General features: G+C 36.8%; 1 protein-coding gene across 10 annotated transcripts in view; it reads right to left on the bottom strand.

Moving 5' to 3' along the window:
* Nucleotides 1-22,729, bottom strand: part of ALS2 (alsin Rho guanine nucleotide exchange factor ALS2) — a 59,954-nt gene that overhangs the window by 19,093 nt on the left and 18,132 nt on the right. For 7 of the 10 annotated variants that reach the window (XM_069577996.1, XM_069577992.1, XM_069577994.1 and 4 more), the window contains 11 exons: nucleotides 20,520-20,877; nucleotides 19,298-19,466; nucleotides 18,338-18,434; nucleotides 15,111-15,188; nucleotides 12,233-12,415; nucleotides 10,271-10,442; nucleotides 7,990-8,170; nucleotides 6,170-6,235; nucleotides 2,619-2,781; nucleotides 1,056-1,187; nucleotides 304-432 (listed from right to left, as the gene is read on the bottom strand). In XM_069577996.1, the coding sequence (XP_069434097.1) occupies nucleotides 304-432; nucleotides 1,056-1,187; nucleotides 2,619-2,781; nucleotides 6,170-6,235; nucleotides 7,990-8,170; nucleotides 10,271-10,442; nucleotides 12,233-12,415; nucleotides 15,111-15,188; nucleotides 18,338-18,434; nucleotides 19,298-19,466; nucleotides 20,520-20,877 (1,728 nt within the window). Of the gene's footprint in view, nucleotides 1-303; nucleotides 433-1,055; nucleotides 1,188-2,618; nucleotides 2,782-6,169; nucleotides 6,236-7,886; nucleotides 8,171-10,270; nucleotides 10,443-12,232; nucleotides 12,416-15,110; nucleotides 15,189-18,337; nucleotides 18,435-19,297; nucleotides 19,467-20,519; nucleotides 20,878-22,729 lie in introns of all 10 variants that reach the window. The other 3 variants (XR_011254651.1, XR_011254650.1, XR_011254652.1) reach the window with 2 other exon arrangements.

Genomic DNA, 22,729 nt, shown 5'->3' on the forward strand with positions numbered 1-22,729 from the left:
TGCTGCTGCAGAACCCCTTTCAAGTGGTTAAGTCCACCTCAACAACATCCCCATAACACAGCTAACCCCAGTGGTCTCACCATGTTTGCGGCTATGGACCCCTTCACGCTCATTTTCAATTTGGAAACTAAAAGAGCTCCTGGAAGTCTAGCCTGTGCCACCAAGCAAGCTAAACATTCTCTTTCACTCAAGTGTTTCAGTAAAATCACAACAGTTTGTAAAATAACCTGATGGTACGATTAATTAAATACTCATAGTACTGCCCCTTCCATGGCCTCTTTTGAGGTGAGGAATCTAGCCTACCTGGGCATGGACTAGGGCATCATTAAAGAGAATGAACCAGTTCACAGAAAACCTCCCAGCATGCTGCAGGGACAGGGCCCGGTTGCTGCTCTCACACAGCAGCCGACGCTCGGGCTTCCGCAAGGAATCCTGGGATTGAAAACAAATACAAAATCAAAGTATCAAAATTATTTTATGCAAGGAGAAAAAGAAAAAAAAGATACAAATCACATTTAGGAGAATTTGTTGGTCACAGCTTAGCTTGGTGTTAATAAACTTAAATTCAGATGGGACCCAAACATTTCATAAAAGCAGAGCTCAAAGGAAAATAAAGAAGACAGGAAAGTGGCTCAGTTGGTAAATCTGCCTGCTATGCAGGAAACCCAAGTTCAATCCCTGGGTCAGGAAGATCATCCTCTAGAGAAGGAAATGGCAACCCACTCCAGTAATCTTGCCTGGAGAATTTCACAGACAGAGGAGGCAGGTAAGCTACAGTCATGGGATTGCAAAGAGCTGGACATGACTGTACGACTAACTTTCACTTTCACTTTCAGGAACAAACTAAAGAAGAGACTTATTCAGAAAAGATTCCCAGAGATGAGGGAAGGTGCTGATACTCAGACCCCCCACCATGGCTGTGATCCTTAGATAACCCTTAGAAAAGGGGTCACTACAGCACCATTACTGTAAACAAGTGAGGAGTCAAGAAGATTATGGCAGCTATTACAGCTATGCTTGCTGTTTTGGGGGTAACGACCATTGGCATGGTTTACCGTCATTTTTCCAGGAAAGGTCTTCCAGAAACTCAGTGTGTATTCTGCTTCCTTCCTTTTCCTGCCGAGATGGAGAGCAAGTGACTCGTAACAAGAGCTGGAATCCTGCAGCTTCTGGTATTCTGGAGATGCCTAGAGATCAATAATTAAGGGGGAGAACAGACATATAACAACAGTCCAGAATTTGTAGACTCACTGTGGCTTAGATATGTAGTAATAAATTTAGGGAAGGAAGCCAGCCTAAGAAAAGACATGGCACACTAAAGGGAACTAAGAAAAAAGAAGACTGTCTCCAGAAAATTCTACCACATACAGGAACCACATACAGGCACATATGGAATAGGGGAAGAACTCAAGAGGGAAAAGAAACAAACACTGGCAGTTACCAGTAAGGAGAAAAGCAGAGAACTCAGGATAGGAGAGGAATTATCAATGGTTTTGGTCTCAGGATCCCTCTATTTCGCTTCTGTGGGCTCTATCTCTTGATATATACCACACCGGAAAATAAAGTTTAAAAAATTTTAAATCTTTATTAATTCAAATATAACAATTTTTAATGAAAATCAAAAATTTCAAAACAAAAAAATGTTTCATATGAAAAGTGGCACTGTTCCACATTTTTTCAAATCTTTTTATTATGTGAGTTAAAAGATGACAGCCAGATTTTCATATCTGCCACTGCATCTAATCTGTTGAGATTGTTTAGTTCAAACAAATGAAGAAAATCTTGCTTTATACAGTTGGAAATATAGCTGATATCAGATCAGTTCAGGGTAACACCAAAACCAGACAAAAGAAAAGACCTACAAGACCACGATAGGATCAAACATAAAAAGGCCACATAAATTCCTAGATCATTCTGAAGACAAGATCGGTCCTAAATAAGGACCTCAAGATATAAAAAATTCTAAACTATAAGAAACCTTAGAATCATTATGGCTTCTCTAGAGCCCTTCAGAATGGAAACTAAAACAACACAGTTCAGCATAATTTCAGAAGTGACTGTCTTAGGACCAGCTTTAATATACACTCATATCCTAGAGTGATGCTAATTTTCTAGGACTCCATCTAACTAATTTTATACAGAAAGTGATCTAGTTACCATTTGAGAAAATCCTGTAACACTGCTGATTTTTCACAGCATATGTCAAAGTGACCCAAATACCTGGCATTAAATCTACCATGAATCCAGGCCAGGTGCTAATGCCACACTGACTTAGAAGGGTGTGTCATTACAGGCAGGGTTTTAAACAACTCTGTTTAACTTGTAACTTGTACTCAGTATGTACTCAAAAGTTGGACAACTACTGAATGAGTAGCAAAACTGGGTCTCAGCTTTAGACTGACATAAAATGAATAAAATTAATCTTGTCAAGGCCCTGAAAGGAAATTGAATCCATAGCAAAGAACACTAGATAAACCTACAGTCATATTTTCTTCTTTCATTTCCCTGAAGAAAAATAAATTTAGTGGAGTCCTAGATCTTGGGGTAGAATAATTCAAACAAAAAACTATGATCCTTGGCTTCCCAAGTGTCCACAAGAGGTATATATGTGAGCTTACCACTTCAAAACAAGTAGCAAGTTTTAGCAAAACTTTTGCATAACTATGGAGTCGTCTGATTGGCAAGAAAAACAGAGTATTCAAAATTTCCATCAACTGGGTGTTTTCATCATCCACTTCTGATAAATCTTGCAACAGTTCCTGGTTTTTATTTAGGAAATCACTGAAGGGTAGAGAAAACAAGGGATTCAGTTAATCATTTTGATATTGACAATATGCATGATATTAAACAGAAGTATTTCACCACATACTACTTTCTTCAAAATATACATTTTTAGGTGCTTATGAAAGAAAGTAACAGATGATTAATACAATGAAATAAACATGATATAATTAAAACAATTTCCCTGCCTATAAATATGGGATTTTTGAGTATGAAAAGTAGTAAATGGTAACAACAGTAACACTGTAATAGATATGGTGCATCACAGACTTGTGCCTAAAGTTCTAGGAAATACATCATATATCCCACAGTTACAGGGAATAACTGCAGACAAGCTGACACAGTTACCTGTTAATTTCCAAGTAGGAAGTCACAGCAATAAGTGGCAAAACCAAATGTTCTAAATACTTGTGCTAAGCATAAATACTAGAAGAAAAACAAAGTTCCATGCTCTAACAAGACTGGCATGGAATACTAAATACTGCTAATTTCTTTTTTTTTCAATTTGTGATCATCTAGTAAGAGTTTATTACAAAGGCATATTAAAAGGTATATATACCAGTACTACAATTAACAGCGAACAGTAAAGCAAATTATATGTGTGGATTTTAAAGCTGAGATCATTGAAAAAACATTTCAAACTGAAACCAATATTTACTTTTTATACTCAATTATGAAGTGAAGTCATTCAGTCGTGTCTGACTTTTTGCGACCCCATGGACTACACAGTCCATGGAATTCTCCAGGCCAGAATACTGGAGTGGGTAGCCTTTCCTTTCTCCAGGGGATCTTCCCAACCCAGGGATCAAACCCAGGTCTCCTGCATTACAGGCAGATTCTTTACCAGCGGGACCACAAGGTAAGCCCATATTCAACTGTATATATGTGTATATATATATATATATATATATAAGTTCAGGCTTCCCAGGCAGCATTAGGGATAAAAAACCCTCTTGCCAATACAGTAGACTAAAAAGACATGGGTTTGATCTCTGGATCGGGAAGATCCCCTGGAATAGGAAATGGCAACCCGCTCTAGTATTCTTGCCTGGAAAATTCCATGGACAGAGGAGCCTGGCGGGTTATAGCCCATGGGGCCACAAAGAGTTGGAAATGACTGAGCAACTGAGCACACACATACATGATTAAAATTTGCAGTAAAATTTTAAGGCTGATCAGTAACCCATTGATATTATCCACACCACACTAAAACACAAAGATCTGTAAAGAAGTAGGAGGGCTTCCTTTTGGCTCAGCTGGTAAAGAATCTGCCTGCAATGCAGGAGACCTGGGTTCGATTCCTGGGTTGGGAAGATCCCCTGGAGAAGGGAAAGGCAGCTCAGACGGTAAAGCGTCTGCCTACAATGCGGGAGGCTGGGTTCAATCCCTGGGTTGGGAAGATCCCCTGGAGAAGGAAATGGCAACCCACTCCAGTACCCTTGCCTGGAAAATCTCATGGACAGAGAAGCCCGGTAGGCTACAGTCCATGGGGTCACAAAGAGTCGGACACGACTGAGTGACTTCACTTTCACCCACTCCAGTATTCTGGCCTGGAGAACTGCATGGACTGTATAGTCCACGAGTCAGTGGAACAGAATAATAATCATTATCTGTTCACTTTCATGCATTGGAGAAGGAAATGGCAACCCACTCCAGTGTTCTTGCCTGGAGAATTCCAGGGACGGGGGAGCCTGGTGGGCTGCCGTCTATGGGGTCGCACAGAGTCAGATACAACTGAAGTGACTTAGCAGCAGCAGCAGCCACTTAATGAACAATAATTATGTGCCAAGTACTGCCCTCACTGCTTTGTAAGCACGACACTATAACTTTTAGCTACAAGGCTTCAAAAACAAAACAATGTCACACAAGGCTATAAAACAAAAATAAGTAATTTTATAATCCCTTAGAGAACTATGGAATAAAGAGATGTTTAACTCAGAAATTATAAAATATTATCTTGGAAAGATGGAGAAATATGTAATAATTTCCAGGAACCCCTAAGTTCAATGGCAGAAAGTGGACTGCTATATAATGTAATTAACAGATCTTGGAGTGTGCTGCAGGGAACATGGCCCAGATTTTTGTTTATATTTGGCTTGTTGGATGGTCCTACTTACTCCTCCATGTTCTGCTGGGGAAATTCACTTAACCCTACATAAGTATTCTGCTTTGACCAGCTCCTGAGAGATGGAGATGGTACATGGTGAACACACAATCCCTCTGCCCACGTTTCTCCTGGATGCCCAGTACTAGTCCAGGAACATTCCAACTCTTGTGAACCCTATTATTTTTCTGAACTCACTGAAGTACTTGCCTATAAATTTTCCCAAAAGGAGCCCTAGTATGCTCTCAGAAAACCTCAACTACTCTGTTTAGCGTATTTTCTCTTGGGAGTTTTTAATCCAATAGTGGCAATACTGCTCTTTCTTTATATGGCTAGGTTTGCACTTGTTACCCAAAAAATAAATATATTAAAGGTAGAAACAACCCAAGTGTCTGTCAACAGATGAATGGACAATCAAAATGTGGTATATTCCTAAAATGGAATATTATTCAGACACACAATGAGATGAAATTTTGATATATGGTATCACATGGATGGACTTTGAAAAATCATGCTTAGGGAGATAAGCCAGACACAGAAAGACAACTACTGTATGATTCCACTTATGTGAGGTATCCAGAGCAGGGAAATTCAGAGAGACAGGAAATAGAATAGAGGTTACCAGGGGCTAGTGGAGGAGGGGGAGTCATTTTTAATGGGTACAGAATTTTTGTTGGGGATGATAAAAAGTTTGGGGTGTAGAAAGCAGCTTATACAACATGTGAATGTACCTGATGCCACAGAAACTGTACCCTTAGGAATGGTTAAAATGATAAATAGTATGTACATTTTACTACAATATTAAAAAAAAAAAACTTTATGAAGATCAAACTACCAGGCTAGTCTGAGGTGAATGTCTAAGTGATAAGCCAGCTGAGTGAGGAAAATGTGGGCAGGGTCACTACCGGCCTGTGGGCCCACTAGTATGTTCTAAGGATTCTCAAATAGTTCTTTTTTTATGAATATCTTAAAATTCTGATCTTCTAAACAGAAGTTTAAAAAGAAGTTATTACTGCCTTTAACTATGTAAAACCATGGGATTCATGAACCACCACTTTGGAAAGGCTGCCCAAATCCAAATTTAACATCTGCTGCCATGGCTCAGAGTCACCCAGAGTTCATTAATTGCTTTCTATCCATCCATGCTCTAGCAAGAGGCTTTCACTTATGTTATTGTGAACTCGACTCTGAAATACTAGCTCTTCTTAGGCACTCAAAAACACAGACTGCTATAAAACATGTTCTTTGGTTGTTAGAATAACTGGAAACTATGTATTTGCTTACATGGCAGGTTTAGCAAGAAGCTGGAATCCTCCCATAACCAGGAAATTTGTAATAGATGCGCAATACCTTGAGCAAAAAAGAAAATACACAGATATTAGTGTAAAAGTAAATTTGCTCTTCAGAGTTTTGAACAAGCATCTGGAATAAACACTTCTTGGTATCTCATGAGTGAGTTTCACTTCAGAACTTTGTGACGTTAATAATCATGAACTACATAGGGCATATTATGTGATCATCACAACAATCAGGAGTAAAAGGCCATTTTAGGAAAGATGTTAATAGGAATTTTTAAAAAACACTTTAAGCTATGCAGCAGATGCTAGAAGTATCTTTATTAGGTATGTTTTACTTTGGTAATTTAACAAATGTGAGAAAATACGATTTAAGTTGTTGGATTTAAAAAAAAAATCTCTAATCTTCACTTTAAGTTTTCCAATTAAGTCTTCAGAAATAAACAATAGGAAAGGTAAGAATATATGTTTAAAAGAGCTTAAGCGAAGAAGCGTTAGAAAGTGTTGGTAAAGTACTGATCTACAGTTAAAGAGGAAGTCGTGGCATACTGCTTCGCACCACATACATTTCTTCCACACTCCTGGGCTGGCAAATAAAATCAACTGACTTTGACAAAGAAGGCAAATTCCTACTAAAAACACCCTAAAGTATTGAACACTTAAAAATAGTTACAATAGAAATTTTATGTTATGTGTATTTTACCACAATTATAAATAGTTTTTAAAATTCATACACAAATCAAGTTTTTTACCTGCCCAGTCTATATGAATACATTTTAAAAACCCAAGAAATCAAAATAAAAGCATTTCCAAGCATAAGTCCTGAAGTATTACAGCAGAAAAAGAGAAATACCTATAAGATCTATGCAAGTGAAAACAGAAAAATTAATACTAGTAAAAGCTGAAACCTTCACACATACAAAAATCTAGTTTAAAAAAGTAAATTCATATCAAATTATGATACTTTTTATGTCTGAAAGATGAGTTAAAGACTCTAGTGAGGGTATTTCCTCCCAGACAACAGTCAACAGCTTCAAATATATTCAGTTTTGCTTAGAACTAAAATCACATAATCCATCTGCACATTTGTGCCTAAGTCTGTAAGGAAATACACTAAGATTATTAACAATGGCTGTTTCTGATAGTAGGATTATGAGTGACTTTAAAATCAATACTTCAGATCAACAGCATAACCTAATACACATTAAAGTAACACTTAAATTATGCCTCACATCACAATGCCAAAATGAAAAAGAAAATGCAAAATGCAAAAGAAAAAGTGAGAAATACTGGATATTTCAAATACAGTTGGGATATTTTACTTGAAAAACATGATAAGAACCTTGTATCACTATCCTAGGTTTTATTACAATAGATCTTTACTTTTAAACCCTCCTTTACACAACAGTGAAAAGCAGGCATTGGAAGAGCTCCATATTTACAATCATTAGTTGATCTTAATCTGTTTACTTACTTCTTCAAATTTTAGTACAATTTAAGTACAAAATTGTTCTCTAAAGAGCCATCTTTATTATAGTACATTTTCTAAATTTAGAATACTATCATTCTGCTAGAATGCAGAAGGAAATTTGAGAATGCGTTATTTCTTTTTAAAATTTTCCCCTCTTAGAGCAAACTAAACTTTTAGCGACGTGGAGCTATATAGTTGTCTTAAGATTAAAGCACTGCTTTGCAATTTCTATTACCTTATAGAACTCTCCCTAATCTAGTCTCTTCTGATTAAGGAGCTGTTCTCCTTGGCAGAATAACCCTGCAGAGACTGAACATGACACGGGACTGGATACTTGCTCTGTATAACTATCCAAGAAGAGACTTGCATGCTTCAGGATGACCAAACTCCTAGCTTCCTTTATCCCCTGAAGGAAGCTGCTCAGTGAGGTTCCATGCTGACCAATTAGGTAACACAGCTTGCTGAATCGGCTTGCCACCTCCTGCAACAGCTGGACTGTATTTGCAGTGCCCAGATTTTCTGGAACAAAACGATGATGATGATGATAACATAACCTAAAGACTCATTATATAAATACTTTCTTATGATCAAGATTATGAATTTTCCTTTACTAAAAATTCTTAATTTGTTGAAATGGACTCTCAACTATGGAACCCAAATAATTTATGGAACCCAAATAATCACAGTGCTTAAAATGCAGAGATCAGTGTCCAGTCATTTCAAGAACTTGTTAAAAACACATTCATGAGACCCCTACAGATTCTGACTCAGCAGACCAGAGTTTAGACACCAGAATGGATATTGTTTTTAAAGCACTTTCCAGGTAATTCTGAAGACCAGCCATTATTTGATAACCACTGTGCAAATTCAACTCTCTTCTCATCTTGAAGTCATCTAAGGCCAAGGGAAAGGAAGCGAAATATCTACCTTTACACAACTGGTTAGTTACAGCCAGGAATTAAACTCACTTCTATAGCTATACCTTTGTCAACATTTCCCACTTTTGCACTGACTTCAGCTCTGCTTGCCCCCTGGATAAGCCCTGCCCTTCCATGCAAAGAAAAAGATTCCAAAAAGACTGCCTTTGATCGGGATTAAGACTAAGTCTAAGATTGACTTAGATTGCCTCGGTTACTTTATAAAGGACATCAGGAGGTTACTACTTTTTCCCAGTCCAAAATACCGAATTTGCAAGACTTCTCTCTAAGAAGTGAGGCTGATGAGCAGACCACATGAAACCAATATAGAAATCAGGAATCCGAACAGGAAAAGGGTAGGTTTCACTTTCTTTTCAGAGCAATCCAGGAAGCTTCCAGCTTGGACTGCTTCCTATCTCTTGCCAAAGTACTAGGGAGCTGGGCCCACCCACTGGAGGAGAATTTATAGAACAGGAACTCTACAACATTTAAAAAAGCAAAACATGTTAAAAACAAAAACAAATGCTGTCTCCAGTTTATACAGGGACTGAATTCAGAAAGACTGTAAGCTAGTTGTTTGAAAAATAGATGTTTTCCCATTAAAAACAATGGACTGACCTACACAAGCCAATGTCACCCTAATGTGGAAAAATGATGCATGAACAGGGCACAATTTGAGTACTAGAGTACTGGTCTGAATTCTGTGGCCTCACAAGGGGTCGAGTTCAGGTGAATGAAAGAGAAAAAAGGTCCTTTCTGTTTTCTGAGACTAGGGTCAAACCCACAAAAGCTTTTGACTAGGGAAAGTTAATCTTTAAAAGCCCACCCACCCATCTCCATTCTGCATTCCTTTATAACCTCCTGGAGATCCCAGTATTGTATTTCTGGACAGTAGCACCCCATCAAGAACCACTGTAATCTATTTTCTCCATATTATCTCCTTACCTTCAATCTCTGTTGTCACTGGTTACAGCTAAGGGATAAGATTTAATCAATGTCTGCTAAAATGGGGGGTAAGATCCTTAACATTCTTACAGTTATTCACATTTTGAGATACTACTTGTAAATCGAAATGAAGTTCTACTTGATAAAATTCTAAGAAGCAGAACAAAGAAAATAAAAATTTGGAGTAGTTATATAAGCTATCTAGGGGCTTGCCTGGTGGCCTAGATGGTAAACAATCTGCCTGCAATGCAGGAGACCCAGGTTTGACCTCTGGGCCCAGAAGATCCCCTGGAGAAGTGAATGGCAACCCATTCCAGTATTCTTGCCTGGAGAATTCCATGGACAGAGGAGCCCGGCGGGTCCATGGGGTTCTCAAGGAGTCGGACATGACTGAGTGACTAACACTTTCACCTTACACTTTTAAGGTATCTTATAACTAGTGTGGCTAGAAGTGGTGTTTAAGAAGCCTGACTCCTAGGATCAACTTTTCCACAGTTGCTCTGCTTCTCTGCTATGGATCTTATGAAAGCTCCATGTTTCTACTTCCATAGTAACAGGAGCTCTGGGGGTGCCAGGATAGGGAAGCTGGGCTACCAGCAAAGAGGAAATGGCTTGTAAGCTGTTGAGCACCTGGGCACAAAAGAAGAGACTAGAAAGAAAGGAGCAGAGTACAACTCAAACAAAAAGTTTTCTTCATGTGTGATATAGGAAGAAGAGGTAAAACAAGACTCCTGATAATTGACTGGCTGGTACTTACCTAAACCAAGAAGAGGCCTGAGAATCTGGGACTTGATATCACTTAGTTTTGAATAGAAGCGTCTTTCAGTAGTAGCCAACTCATGGAGACTGGCAATATATCCCATAATGTTTTTGTCCACCAAGGCTAGATAACTGTCTTTTCCTGCTGTCACTCTGCTTATATACCCAAGCTAAAACAGGAGAAGAAAGAGATTAAAGATAAAATCTAATTTACTAGCAGTAATTTGGGCACTGAAGTTAGTTCATAACAGTTGGTGAGAGCCAACAGCTAACTACGCAGGAATTCTGCAGCAAGTTGATTATTAAATTATTCATAGTTTGAAAGCGGCAATAGCGAAATTTATTAAAAAAAAAAACAAACCTGGAAAACATTACAAATCAGAGGTTTTGAGTTTACTTTTTAGGGCTAGTTTACCAGTATACTGTTGTTATATACATATAACACAATCTATATATAACTATAAACATCTATAGTATTATTTATTGCCACAATACCTTTTATTTCACTTTACACACAGTTAGAACCATAAATACTCTAAATATACAAACATCCAAATGATACAAATACATGTCTCAGGACTTCTTTTTGCATGTAACAGATGAGAGCAGAGACCATCTCTATGCTGTTTGTCAAAATATCAAGGATCTAGGAGCTATATTTTAAAAGTACAACAGATATATGGCAAAACCAATACAATATTGTAAAGTAATTAGCCTCCAATTAAATAAATTTATATTAAAAAATAAAAATAGATATGCAACAAGCAAAAAAAAAAAAGCACAACAGAAAAAGATTTTCTTTAGAAGTGGACTTTGTCATTTATTCATGATAGCACTGAACAAAAACATTTGATGTCTTTGTCACATATCCCTATTAAACTAGACAACCAAGCTGCAGGCTCAATACACTATTAAGAGCTCATGGTAACAAAAGACACAGATTGAGCCTCATCGCTTTCATCAGCCCATTTCATCCTTTACCTGGACTGTGGAATCTTTAATGAGGAATGTGGAGTCAGGGCCAAGAACTACAAAGAGTCAATTAGTATGTCTGGAACAACAGGCTATATACAGGTCAAGAGTCAAATCTTGGCCCGTGTTACCTTTAGCAAGAAAGAGCTTGCCCTTATATATAGCCACAATTACATACTTAGCCAGAAAAACAAAGGATTAAAAAAAAAAAAAAAAAACAGTCCATAGGATATGTTATTCAGTAAGAATAAAAAACCCAGAATGCACAAGCTTTGAAGGTGAATTTCCTTGCAATGTTGTGAGGAAAAAGAAAACGAGAAACAGAACAATGGTATTAAGTTTAAGAAAGAGATGAGCAGTAGGAAAGCAAATAAATTCAGATCAACAAAGGGAAAATAAGTTAACAGTAGTAAACAGAAGAGCTAGGAGAAGAGGGGAAGCAATGGAAAACAGCACTTTTGCGGCCTGTCAGGTCTGCCACGAGCCCACCTCAGGCCCCTGTAATTTTCACTTTCTACCAACAGTTAAAAATTCATTATTCAATTTCTATTCTGATTCATTTCTGAGGACTCCATAAACACAGTCAGAAAACTTTGCTGTGAAATAAATATTTTTAATATTCCTATGTGAGGGTGTTATGTCAACAATTATTTATAAAAGCATTTACTTCAACAAATATTTATGAGAGGTATTTATTAAAGAGGATACAGCTATAAATGAGAGAGCCTAAAATCCCTACTCTAATGAACTTTACAGTTAAAGAGGACAGACAATAAACAAAATAACTAAACTCTATAGAGGGTGAGATGATGATATGCACTGTGGAGAAAAAATAAGGCAGGAAAAGGAGATGAGGAGTGAAGGGGGATGGGAAGTGGTTTGCAATTTTAAATATATTAGTCAGGGACCTTAACAATAGGCATACATACAAACAGCAACAGAAACAAAAGACTTCTCATGTGTTACGGGATGTGGGCCTTAGGATCACCTTACTACAGGAGAGGAGGATTGGCATCTTAGTACCACTGTGATTCTCTGGAAGGTTGTCACCTTCTGTCGGGTCCTGCCGGCCACTGTAACATAACCCAGGCTGGAAGTCTTCAGTATCCACTAAAAACAGGGAATAATCCTGGCCTGCAGCCACACTCCAGACTCCATTTTCACTGTTCACCTGCAATGACAGGAAGACATGTCTGTTTGAGATGAAGGAATCAGATGCAACTCCAAGTCCACGATAACTAGAATGTTAGGTTACCTGAACAAGTGGAATAAAAGTCACATCTCAGAGGGCAAAACTCGCCCAGAAACATACCTAATCAACTGCAGAACAGATGCAGGAGTGAAAAGGAACCCTGTTCAGCCAGTAAATGTAGAACTAGATTGTTCTATAAAAAACTGAAAAATGGAATTCAAAATGAAAAAAACCATACATTTGATATTTTAATTGTTATTTTGGGGAGCTATCATAGGACTTAGCTTGTACTATAATCAAAGACCCAAAAACTTCTAGAGCCCTCTTCTGACAGCTAGGACACACCTTTGTCCATTCATATTCTGCTATGTACACAAAAATCAATGTAAAAAGAAAACCTAACTAGGCTAAATTCCATTCTGGCCAACTAAACCCATGGGTGCTAAAAGTGCTTTCTGACTTGGAACTCACCAATTCTCACATGACTTCACTGTGTCCCAGGATGTTGCAACAGGCAGAAACCCCTAGAAGCCCATCTACAGGGATCCCCTAGACCAATGGTGCTCAACAAGAAGCTTTTGCAGCAGCAACAGCAATCATCTAGGAACACGTGAGAAATGCAAACTCAGGCCACAGAGCCATTGAGGGGAGGGACTGGGCAGTTGGCTTTGACAAGCTCTCCAGGTGTTTCTGATATATGCAAAAGTTTGAGAACCACTGCCTTAAACAAATGGCTTTAGGTTTCCAGGATTCCAGGTAGTGATTCAGGGGCCACCATGGAAAGGCAGGTGCCAGGTTCTATCCCCACCCACCTCCATCCTTCAACTAAGACAGTCCTACAGTTATCTGTTTTATGTAGGGGATTCAGCACAAGGTTTCCTTTGAAGGAAATGTTCTGCTATGAAAACTACTGCCCCATCCTGCAGACCCAGCTTCAGCCATGACTCGTGTTAACAATAAAGCAAAAAATTTCTAATCTTGAGATTCCATGTCCAGATCTGGTTCACATCCTGGGTGAGCAGGTGATAAGTGTGTAAGTGACTATCACGCGCATCTCCACTACTTTACAGTTATCCTCTTCAGGCATAACATTACCTTCTCAAATTCAGGTTATCTATAAAATTGACTTCCTGCTGGTTTTGCAAAGAATGAACTAAAATTTTTGCAGGAGGAAAGAATTGTCTTCCTAGTTTCTAATCAAAACTAATTCAGGTCTCACTCTGCCTTGATTTTAACTCACACATTAATTTAAATGACTTCAAAATAATTTTCTCAAATAAAAAACCAAATAAAACCTTCCCCCAAATAAAGACCAAAATAATGATGTTCCATTTTCAGAGGTATAGGTAAAACAGTAATGAAACTAAAACCTTATAACAAACTCTATTCTCTCTTATCCGACTCTAAAATGCTAAATAAAAATTGTATTTGCAGCATATCCATGCTCGATTATAAAACTTTTCTTAATAGGAATATAAGCATGTTCTAATTTATTCAAATGAACAGAAAACAAGAAACAATGATTTACCATATTTTTATTTGTAATAAAATATCAGAAATTGAATTTGCTGTTCAGTTGCCAAGTCACGTCCAACTCCTCAGGACACATTATTCAAAACTGAATAGCTGACCACTAAAACATTTTATGCTAAAAATATTTAAGATTGGAGCTAGAAATAACAACTATTCTGTAATGTTTCATTTAAGACTTTCCTTCCCAGTAAAATTCCTTCACTGGAAAGAAAGGCAGCAGGTAAAGGTCTTATGTAGTGGTGGATGCACAGTGTACACTGAATACATGAATCACTGGAATATATATTAACTGTAGCTTATATTTTGAATCAGGTTCCCGAAACTGAAGTAAACATCCTTTCCTAGTCTCTAATACTCTCAGGGCAGACAGCATGCATCAGGATGGAGAGGATTCAAACTATGAAAACATGAGCCCCATATCCCATTCTTTTAGGCTATTGGGCTGTCATCATGCCTACTCTCTGCCCACAATACATCCGTTCCCCAAATAAACAGATTTCATATGAGGAGTCAATACTACTGATGAATTCTGTATTTCTGCAGAATGTTATGACAGAAAAAAAGGATGAGAAACGGTCCTCTAAAACTGCACCCATTACATAAACTAAAGCCAATTCATACAGCAGTGAAGAAATTATCTATACTTTTAGCTTCCCTATAGAAAACAAAAAGGGTTACAAAAAGGTTTTACTACTGTGTACATAAAAACAAAACAAACCATCAAATAATGTTAGGTAAAAGTTACACTTAAAAGGAAGTCAAACTTAAGTGAGAAGTCGAAGAGTAGGCATTATTTGGTGGTATAAAGCTTAGAAGTCAACCTTACAGTCCAAGAAACATTTGCTTTAAAATAACTTGTTTGTTTTTACTTGAAAAAAAAAAAACACACAGAACTATGAATACTTAGTGAAGCTAGGAAAAAAAGAAATATTAATACAAACTAACACATCAAAAAAGGGAACATTTTGCCTGAAAACAAGCAGCTTCAGTTTTTAAAAAATTTTAATGTATATGATAACAAACAGGCTACAAGTATACAATTCTCCTAATTTTATAAAACAAGAATTGGAGAAATATGAAGTGTTATAACTTAGAATTCTGGAATAAGTTGCTATAAAAGTCATCAAGATTACAAAAGTACCTTTGCAAGACGGGGAACTGTTGTTGGAAAATCAGAATGCCCAAGCTGACCAAAGGTGTTGCTCCCCCACGAGTAAACCTAGTAGAAAACCACAGGGAAGTAGGTAAGAGATGTGACACTGTTTTGCATGCCAATTCTGAACTTTTATAATAACACATATATACCAACAGTTACACACAAATTACTTATCTTAGCCTTTCAACTCTTTAGAAACTTCATTTTAACTAACATTTCTCAGGAGTTTATTACCTGCCAGGCCCTGTTCTTAATATACTTTCTGTGTATTAATTAATGTTTTACTATCACATAATCCTTATTTTTTTTAAAACATATAAGGGAATTGACCCAGAGAGGTCACAAATTTTCCAGGATTTAATCCCAGGAACTATCCTATACTGCCTCTTATACAGAAAGTGATTTTAAAAAATAAAGCTAAGTACTATGAAGAAAAAGGAATCACGATTCTTTATTCTGTGGACAGGAGTCCTATGGAATGACTAGAAAGCTTTTCATATATGAAAAATCTCTGCAGGAGAAGCACAAAGCACCTATGCTCTACTATAGCCAAAAAAAACCAACCAGATTACAGTAACTATGCTTAATGAAAATTATTTTGTTTATTCTGATTATAAAAGGAATTCATGACCACTGTACAAGACTGTGACAATACAAAGAAACAAAAAGAAAGTGAAAACCACTGATGAATCACCCACTCAGAGACAACTCCTACGTTTAGGAACATACACATATATAATTCCAGAAATTTTATTATCTACTAGATATAATGAATATACAAAGTGTAAAGTGGGCCTCTACTATAAATGCTGCTTTGTGACCTGATGTTTTTATGTAATGCTCTGTGCACTGACATCTTTCTAGGTCAATAAGTATAGAGCTACAATATCATTTATAACTACATGAGACTCCACTGTGGGTGTAGTTTAATCAATTACCTAATCAAATAAGTACATTTATTAATTTATTTTCAATTACTCAATATAAAAATTAATTACAATTCTTTATATATATAATGTATCTATTTCCTTAGGACAAATTTTTAAGCAAAGAACTTTGGGTCAATGAACATACACATTCTGATTTCTGCTATATACCAATAAACTGTCTTCCAGCAAACTCCAATTTACATTCCCACCAGCAATGTGTATACCTTTTCCCCACATCCTCACCAACACTTAGCATTAAATGCAATCCCTGCTAATATGATAGGTAAGAAAATTTTGTTTTAATTTAAATTTGCTGAGTAGTTGACCATCTTTTGTTGGTCAACTTCTATTTTTTCTTTGGTGAATGGAATATAAAAGCTCTTAAACAATTTTTCTTTATGGATCAGGTCATATATGTTATAATGTTTTTCCCCATATATTATGTATCTTAAATTTGTGGGGGTTTTTGGTCCGTGTTTAGGTTTTTGCTGTGTGGGACTGCTGAATTATGCAGACAAACATATATCTTTACTTTCTAATTTCTGGTTTTGATGTCATATCTTATTCTACTCCTAAGATTACTGAAAAAATAAATCACCTAAATTTGTTCTTACACATGTAAAGTTTTATTTTTTAACATCTAGATCTTTACTCCATCCAGAATTAGAATATGTAAAGTTATCTTAATTTTCTTCTGCAAATAAGAAGCCAGTGGTTCCAACAGTATTGACTGAACACTGTCTTGTTTCTCCACCTCATCTGAAATGCCTACTCTTTAAATTTTTTTTAAATTTCTTTTTTAATTGAAGGATAATTGCTTTACAGAATTGTGTTGATTGTGGCCAAACACATGTACACCTATGGCTGATTCAGAATGCTGAAATGCCTACTTTTTATCACAGACTAAATTCTCATATATACCTGTGGCTATTTCTAGTCTATAGTATATTTCTGTTATAATAATCTGTTTGTAGTCTTATAATATGTTTTATAAGGCTAATGCTTTCTTTTTCAGAATTTTTGTGGCTCACCTCCTTTGCTTATTCTCCTAGAATAATTTTGGGAATCATTTTATTAAGTTGTAAATATTATATTGGAATATTCTGGGGATTGTACTGAATTTACATTCTACTAATTTAATCTAGGAGAAATGGCATTTTTGCAATGTTCAGTCTTCTCATCTAAAAATAAAACTTTTCCCTCTTTACTCCTACTTTCTTTTATAACTTAGAAGAGGTCTTGAATTTGCGTCATATGGGCTCTGCTGCTGCTGCTGCTGCTGCTGCTAAATCGCTTCAGTCATGTCCGACTCTGTGCGACCTCAGAGACGGCAGCCCACCAGGCTCCCCCATCCCGGGGATTCTCCAGGCAAGAACACTGGAGTGGGTTGCCATTTCCCTCTCTAATGCATGAAAAATATGGAACTCTACACTTTTCCTATTAACAATGTTCCTATTTCCTTTACACTTGTGTTGTAATTGTGAACAGCTTCTTTTTTTTCCTTAAGCATGCTTTCTGCTTTACTTTACGTATATAAGAAAGCTAGCAATTTTTATGTTTATTTTGTAACTTACCATCTTCCTATTTTCTTATTTTTAAGCCTTTTTGATGATTCATCACATTAATAACAAATTATCCTTTTCTTTGCTAATATTTATATTTATTTATATGAGCTATAACAGCTTTTTGGTGAGACTATTATGTCATTTAAAATATTTAAAGTGTTTAGAATCTTTTACTGACTTTTTATAGCAAGATAAAGGGACTGGTGAAGAATCATTATATTAATATATTTAAGAGTATATTTGAAAATCTACCTTCCTCAAAAGGATTTGTGTATGTGGGCATGGTTTTAAATGATTCTGGAGGTCACTTTCAGGTCTCACAATTTTAAGAGAGAAATACCTTCTGTTTTCTTAATGTCTTACATAAGTGTTTTCTTCATCAAGAAATAAAAGTTTACCAATATCTTAGAAAACTCTGAGTTCCATTTTTCCATAAGAGCACATTATAAAAGCTTCTTTGTCAAGCAGACCAGTGTTGAATCCAAACTCTACAGCCACACATGTGACTTTAGCCAAGTTACACAATTTCTCTAAACCTCCCATTCCTCACCTATAAAATGGAAATAATACAGTGCAATGTAAACACTGAAAAGATCAAATGAGATATAGGGTAGTTGCCTGACATACAGCAGGTAAGAGTCTCAATAAATGACAGTCTAATCTCATCGTGTTGGTCTTTCATGAAATCAAGATCAGCTTTTAACAGTTTGCCTCCTACCTGGGATTTTGCAGTAAGTGCAAGAGAATGGTAACCACCTGCCTCGAGATGGATTACTTCTTTACCATCCAGACATTTTACACACAATGGTTGAAGCCTTAAAGAAAAACACACACACATACACACAAACTCAGAGTCAGAACTATTCTCAGGAAGAACCATGGACTTTCTCAAATTATAAATGTTTTCAAGTAAATATTTCCCCCCAAAATTAAAATAAAAATACTGGATTTATATTCAATCTACTCCTAAGTGTAAGTAATTTAAAATGGTTTTAATTTAATCTTTGTCTGTTAATCACTAATTCACCACTATAATTCGAAATCTATTAAGAATCGTAAAACAACTAAATAATTCATATGGCAGAGAGTATACTTTTTAATGAATTAGGTGCTTTCACTTTGCTAAGGAGAAAAGAGACTTTTATATTAACTGGTTTAGATAATCATTCTATTTACACACTTTTACAAATATTTATTGCTAATATCAAAAGAATTTCTCTTAAAACAGTTTTTCCATGATATACATGAATGGACATGGTTTAATACAGTGGTTATAGTTATTTTGGCAGCAGCGATAGACCTCGTTCAGGTTAAGAAAACTGTTGGCTCTTTTTTATAAGTTAAAAATGTAAACCATTCACATGTTCCAGTGACATATAAATCTTATCCCAAACACCCCTTTCTGCATTCTAACATGAATGAACATCAAAGAAGAGATGGAAAAATATACCATGGATACTTAAGTCCTTTATTGTTAGGAACAAATTCAAGACTAAGAATGACTGGTGGGAGCAGGTGGTGTTTGTTTTGGTTTCTTATCAGAGTTAATGGTGTATAACAATCTAGAGCTAGAAGGGACCAGGTTTCCTCCAGGAGGAAGTGGAGATTTGGAGACCTTTAAGGGATAGAAGTTATTTGTTTAAACTAATTCCTAACAGTAAACACTGGCAGCACTCACCTGGGCAGAACATCACCATGCCCCAGCTGTCCTTCTTTTCCTTTCCCCCAGGTCCACACCTCTGTTCTCAGAGAAGGCAGGAGTGCATCTGCTTCTCCACTGTATGTAGGGGTCAGAACCACTGTTCGAGTTTTAACCCGTGCAGCTTTCCTCAGGAGCCTGGGCGAGACTGAAAACAAACCAGAAATATCATGAGGGAACAGACAAATGAAAAGAAAGGTACCGTTTTAATAAACTGTTGACTTTTCAAAATATACTAACATGGTATTTGTGAAGCATATTCTATAGGTCTGCAAAACTGGGGATTAAGTGAGTTTGGTAAACACTGCCTACTACATTCTTCCTTCCCACCCCTGTGGAGAGTCACACACACATCAGCATGCTAAAGGTACAGACAAGTCCTACAATTAAAAGCCGTGTTTAAATCTGTTTAGCCCTACCCCACTTCCAAGCATTTGGCCACAAAATTCTTTTCTGTACATTTTTTATACAGAATAGCTATATGACATCCTATGTAACTGGTATTCTGAAGAACAAGCTTAACAAAGTACTACACTAAGGTTAAGAAATAGTTCTTCCATGTCAAAGCAAATAAAATTAAAGCTTTTCCAAATGAAGGTCTTAAGTTCAAGCATGCTATAAATATTGTAACAAAAGATTTACTTTAGACATAAAGTGTTAAAGTTTTTAAGGGAGAAAATGGTTATGAATCAGAATACTAAAAAGCTTTTGTATTTTGCCTGCTAACTTTATTTTATAGAGAACTTCATCTTTTAAAAAAGAATGCCGACATCTTTTACAGTGTTCTAAATTATACCAAAGGCTATTGTAACATTGTGCAAATCTTGTACACCAGTCTGGTGACAGACTGTTTTGAAGAAAATCATCAAGTGTCACTAAGTACAGACTCGATCACTTGATCACTAAGTTGTGGGTCACAAAGAAAGTGATCATCACTGGCTAAGATTACAATCTTTTCTGCTGAGTGTGCCACTAGCTTATGAAGGTTCATAAGCAGAAGCATGTATCATGAAAAAGTGAGGGTCTAAAGTTATTTCTAAAGCACAGTAATATGTAACTTAAAAAAATTAATGAAATAAATTTTGATATTTGAGTATGTTAGCTTTAGTAATTAAGAAAGCAAATTTATTATAACATAATATGTGGTGTCAGGAGCATCTTGGATTCACCAGAAGTCAGCTCACAAAAGCTAGCTCCCTACCTTGTGACAACAAGCCAGGGAGAGAGAGTCTTCGGCTGCCTCCCTCAGACTCTTCTTCTCTGATATCCACAAGACTTGAACTCTTCTTTCCTTGCATTGACTCCTGTTTAACCTGTTCTTCTCTGCTATCTTTCAGACCTTCTGGGCCTATGGAACTGCTGCCTGCCAGAGCTCCAGACTCACAAGGGGCTGCATTATAAAAGTTCATAACTTTCTTAAGAGACAAGGCCCCAGCTTCATAGGTAGCAGCCACTCTCACACCGACAGCAGATGCACAGGAGACCACAAGGCTGTTGAGGGCTGAAGCGCTTGTGGTCGGTGGGCTGTGAAGATGAGGAATTGCTTCTTCTACAAGAGGCTAAAATATACGCACATAAAACAGCATATAAAAATATAATCCCTTCTACAACAAGTAATCAATAAAAAGAAAATGTAACATCTATCACTACTCGCAAATATAAGACTCTAAAACAGGAGGTCTTCATCTCCAACCTAAACACATCCCTTCTTGATCATGTATTTAACACATTGATATGGAAGAGAGTACTTGAAATACAGTTCCTTATAAAAAGTACTTCCTTTTGTTTGAGTGGGATTTTATCATGGTATTTAAAAATCAGTCCCAGCTGCTTTATAAAATAAAACACAGTAGAGGGGAGAGGGGAGGGAAGGCATGAAAAACAAAGCCTTTAACATGGGTTAATAGCCCTGGATAGAAGGTGAAAAAGTGTAAGCTTTACTATTATTGAGCACTACTAGGAAAAACTACAGATTTCTACTAAGAATTTATGAGAAAAAATTCTATTTTAAGAAAATTCTATTTTAGGCTTTTCCTAAAATATTTTATAGACAGAAATGTATATATGGCATACACAGGCAGAGAAATAAGTTATATCTCTAAATTATCAGCCCCCAAATTATGTTTTGAAGTTTATGTCCTCCTACTATCTAATCAGGACTTATTTTCCATGACCCAGGCACAAGGTAAACTGAAAGATTACCTTTGCTCTCATTACCATTGAGTAATGTGGTAGGTTAATCATTAAACACTTGGATCCAATCTGCTTAGTGTTATTCACAGCTGTATTAGAAAGCTAACTAAAGTCTTCTGGTATCTTAGTGAAAGATCAGTTAAAATCTACTCTGAGCTGTCAAGCACACTGCTTACTGAAAAAGATAAGCCTACTAACCCACACAAAAAGCTTTTAGTTTATGAACACAGGTCACAGTGAAAATTTTGTTTCCTATGCTACCCAAATATCCCAGAGGTGTGGGTATGCACACGTGTGTGTGTGTGTGTGTGTGTGTGTGTGTAATATTTCTTCATTTGTCCTGAATTGCAAACCAAACCCCCAATATTTTTTTAACACTGGCTTCTGATTTTCTTACAGGAAATAATTCCTGTTCCCTGCACAGTGTCTGACATGTAGTAGGCACTCAACACATTTTGGTGAATTAAATACTAAATTCAGAAAAGCCACTTCTATGTGAGTCTTTAATTAAAATATCCAACAAAATAAATATTTAAAAAGTTACATACAAAGTGTGTCACTTCCTTGGTAACACAGTTCCCATGATAACGTGTTCAGAAAAACTCGTGTTGCTACTTCCACTCTCTATTTACAAACACTCATAGGTGGTGAAAGTGAAGTCGCTCAGTCGTGTCCGACTCTTAGCGACCCCATGGACTGCAGCCCACCAGGCTCCTCCGTTCATGGGGTTTTGCAGGCAAGAGTACTGGAATGGGTTGCCATTGCCTTCTCCGAATGCTAGCTGGTAAAAACCCGCCTGCCAATGCCAATGCAGGAGACTTAAGAAACGCAGGTTCAATTCCTAGGTCGGGAAGATTCCCTGGAGGAGGGCACAGCAACCCACTCCAGTACTTCTTGCCTGGAGAATCCTATGGACAGAGGAGCCTGGCAGGCCATAGTCCATAGGGTCGCAAAGAGTCGGACAGACTGAAGTGGTATTAACATCCATGCACATAACAGAAGCTAAAATAGTATTTAGGGGTGACTGACTTCGGGAGTTCTTAGCATCAGGCTCAGGAAAATTTTAAAAAAAAAACTCTACCTTATACAAACTTTAAACTATTGTCTTAATTTGCCCCTCTACTTAATTACATTTAACAATTCATAAAATAAGTAAATAAAACAAAAACACGTGCCCAGAAATTCTGACAAAAAACACAATTTTAGTAGTCCCAGTCA

Source organism: Ovis canadensis, chromosome 2 (genome assembly GCF_042477335.2).
Source record: "Ovis canadensis isolate MfBH-ARS-UI-01 breed Bighorn chromosome 2, ARS-UI_OviCan_v2, whole genome shotgun sequence".
NCBI classification, from domain to species: Eukaryota; Metazoa; Chordata; class Mammalia; order Artiodactyla; family Bovidae; genus Ovis; species Ovis canadensis.